Source organism: Halyomorpha halys, unplaced genomic scaffold (genome assembly GCF_000696795.3).
Source record: "Halyomorpha halys isolate HHAL.00 unplaced genomic scaffold, Hhal_1.1 Scaffold147.1, whole genome shotgun sequence".
NCBI lineage: Eukaryota > Metazoa > Arthropoda > Insecta > Hemiptera > Pentatomidae > Halyomorpha > Halyomorpha halys.
In genome coordinates, this window is record NW_027116131.1 from 958,957 (window position 1) to 962,712 (window position 3,756).

Consider the following 3,756-nt stretch of genomic DNA (forward strand, 5'->3'; position numbering starts at 1 on the left):
TTATGGAAGGAACGGTATCTGGTTCTGGCCAAATCGGCAGCATATGGAACATTGAGGTCCTGATGGATGACTTGATTTGTGACAAAGTAAGGAGCATTAAGGATTTTAAGAATGATTTTGGACTGTAAGGATTGGATTCTGGAGGTATTTGATGGTTTAGTGGAGCCCCAAAGCTCAACTGCGTATGTCCAGGTAGGCCTTATAATAGTCATCTAGATCAATCTTTTGTAATGGATTGGCAATTTAGACCGTTTGTCTAGTAAATGTTGCAATATTCGGAATCTACGAGCAGTTTCTTGTCTTTTCAGTCCTGGATGAGGTTCCATGTCAGTCGTTTGTCGAGATGTAGTCCTAAGTAACGGATCTGTTCGACAGGAATAAGTGTGGTATTATTAAATGATACTGTAGAGCAAGAAGTCATGGGCTTACGTCGAAGGATAAATGTGATTTGGTGGGATTTATTGGAATTTATTTTAATCCTCCAGTTTTGGCACGATTCTTCAAGGGTGGTGATGTGGGATTGGAGGGTTTGGGATACAATGTAAGGATCATTATTCACTGACAATAGACATGTGTCATCGGCATACGTAGTGAGGATAGTGTTAGGATGGGTTGGGATGTCAGCTGTGAAAACTGTATAAAGGATAGGACCAAGGATACTACCCTGAGGCACACCAGCAGACTGACGGAATAGGGATGAATAAGCACCGTTGTAATTTACTTGAAATAATCTGTCGGAGAGATAAGAACGGATAATGAGGAAGTATGCAGAGGGTAGGAAAAATAATATATTTAAGAATATTACAATATATAACATAGTTACTAATTTGTAAAATCAAAGCATTTACAATATGTAAACATTTCAATACACAATGTTTGCCCGGGAACTGTAGCAGTTCTTGTTTCCGCAGCTAGGTCGTGTCAATCCGCAACGGTTATACGGCAGCTTGAGCCGTGACTAACTGAGAGTAACATGTTCGCTACAGAGTTTGCAATTTATTGATTAATGTTTTTGTTTTCTGTTTTAGGGAGATCAGAAAAAAAACTATTGTAGCGAATGGCGCCAGGCTGACGAGCATGAAGTTCGTCCCGATTCTACCAGAGCGCTCCACTTCGAGCCTCACTAAAGTACTCACATTTATTAATAACATTATTTTGTAAGAAACACGTTGTTATTTACACATTTTATTAATTTCCGTATATCCTAGTTAATTTTGTCCGTCAAACAATCAATAATTCAAAGTATTTCGGTGAGGCTCGAGGTGGAGCGCTCTGGCTTCACTCACTACAAAGGAATTAAAAAGAAAAAAAATTGTGGAGATCACATCACCCTACTTACGTCCCTGTTTAAGTTTTGAGTAGATTGTTGGTCTCATGTCCAAGTTATCGCTGTTTTTGTGATTTAAAAAAAAAAACTGTAAGAATACAACAGGGTATATATTTCATTGGTGTACTTAAAAAAAAATGCTTCTATTTTTTTCATATTGTAAATTAAAATATAGTCAATACTTTCTCAAGAGATATAGTTATATTGTATTTCGTTGCTGTTTCAGAGGAAGTATGTGTAAAAATGATTTGTTTAAATGTAACTGTCCATGTGATCCTTCATCTTTACTACCTGTTAACTGTTATCAGTCCTTCATCTTATCAGAAATTCCGTTATTTGAAGCAGTATATGACTATGATTCTGATTGTAAGTATAAATTGATATATTAAATATTAATAAGTCCCAAAAGAATTACGCAAGCAGTAAAATAAGACTCGATCTTTTTGAATTTTCCCTTGACTGTTCATTTGAACTGGAAGAGGTGTAGGCCTGAGTATATTGCTCATATTGGGAAATAAACGAGTATATTTTCCAAATATTTCATCTCTTTTGCCTACCTTCGGTTAAACCTTAATGTTGTTATTGCCTCTTGTTTATGTTACTCCCTCTTTTACTTCTCTTGCTGTATTCAATTTAATTTTTCTCTTGTTACCTCGCAACGGTAAGACTAAGTGTTGAAGCAACATTGAACAAAAATTTTTAATTTCTTTGGCATAGTCAATATGTGAAATAAATTAATTTTAACTATAAGGGATTTGTTTACTAAAAGAAAACATGTGATTTTAAACAAAAGCGGTGCGATCTTTTGACGGTAAAGGAGAAGTAATCCAGGATTGTTAGCTATGACGGCATTGTTTTAGTTTTCCCCGCACCTTCGCAGGCTCCATGGTAAGACCGTGGTAGACTTTTGGCCAAGCCACTTCTCTCACAGAGGGGCCCCTATTCTTCGTGCTTCTAGAACCCTCAGCTGTCATCTGGTGAGATTAAATATAAACATTTGCTCAAGGCACATTGAAAACATTTTTCTTTTGGTTTTTGTTATAAAATTAGTTTTAAGTGTTAGCAAAGTATTAAGCTGTTTTTTCTTTTTTATGAATGCATAAAATTAATTTGTTTCATAATTCTTTCGTTTTTTTCATATATATATTCATTATATTTTTGTTCTTTATGATACATACAATTTATTTGTTAAATATAGTCTACAAACATATTTCTGTAAATAATCTTTCCAACCCAAAAATAATTTTTCCAGCTCATATTATACCTGGCAAGAGGAAAGTCTTTCACTGAGACTCTCAGTTCAGGTAACACTAAGCATTTCTTTCACCAATGCACTCCAAACGTGACATAATTTCTATCTCACAAGAGCATTGTGCTCACCTGGACACCTGCGTTTCTTATTTTAAATCATGAGCCGAGGCAGGAAGATCATAGATCTTTTACGAAATCTGGATCCTATAGCCCCTATTGGAAGAGCTACAATGCAAAATTTCAATTTCAAATTGCATTGAATGGAATTGTATAGATTTTTTGTCATTCAGATCCAATTATATGAATAAAAAAATAGAATAAATCGTCACACCTCTTAGAGGACAAAATAGTGGTACACTCTTGTCGGGTTAAGAAAGATACACGTGATCTTAAAAAGCTTTTAAGACAAATGCAAAATGCATAAGAAGAATTGTGAAAATTTAGCCAATCAAGGATTCCAAATATTAGAATCATGAAAACGATTCAAACAGGTTATTTTTTTATAGTATTAAAAAATTGACTAGCCAATCCACCCCTTGATCTATTAGCTGAAATACGTTTTAAGGCTGAGTTATTTGGAACATATTGTTTATGGTATTGAAGGAGCTGTATGAGTACAACGTATCTAATCTTAACATAAATCGTTGTCCACATTTTTTGGATTTAATCAAATAATATATTCTATCAAACAATTAGTGTTGAATTTAGAAACTTGCCCATATTCAATAGTTGATTAAAACCTGGAGGCACCTAATGATATTTTACTGACCTCAAATCACATTACGAGTTTTCTAGGGGTAGAATTTTCCTGTAAGGGTGTCATTTATTTTTTTTCCTCCTCACGTGGAAACATAGTGAACATTTTCTTTTCTTCCATCTCCTCTATTAGGCATTACTTCGTGAAGAATAAAATAAAATTCCGCCCCATGCTTATCTTCTCTTCATGGGGCATTCGCCAGTCATATGTCGATTCTTCTTCTTTCCAAGCTACTCACCTATTCTAGCCTTATTGGCCGCTCACAACCTCTTCTTCTGTTGCGAATTCCTTCATCGCTGCCCAATGTTTGCCCGAGGGTAACATATGGCTCACGAGTGACGTTCCCTCCACACGATTTCTCCAGTTCACTTCCTTCCTCTCCAAAGCGCATAAAAACAAAGAATACGTGGCTGTTGGTCCA

At 35.4% G+C, this 3,756-nt stretch overlaps 1 protein-coding gene across 3 annotated transcripts in view; it reads left to right on the top strand.

Annotated features, from left to right (window-relative positions):
* The window catches only part of LOC106678568 (very long chain fatty acid elongase AAEL008004), a gene marked incomplete at its 3' end in the record, with an annotated part of 30,783 nt that extends 29,090 nt beyond the window's left edge, over positions 1-1,693 (top strand). For all 3 annotated transcript variants that reach the window (XM_024359306.2, XM_067053003.1, XM_024359307.2), the window contains 1 exon segment: positions 1,554-1,693. In XM_024359306.2, the coding sequence (XP_024215074.1) occupies positions 1,554-1,693 (140 nt within the window).
* Between the last annotated feature and the right edge of the window lie 2,063 nt (positions 1,694-3,756).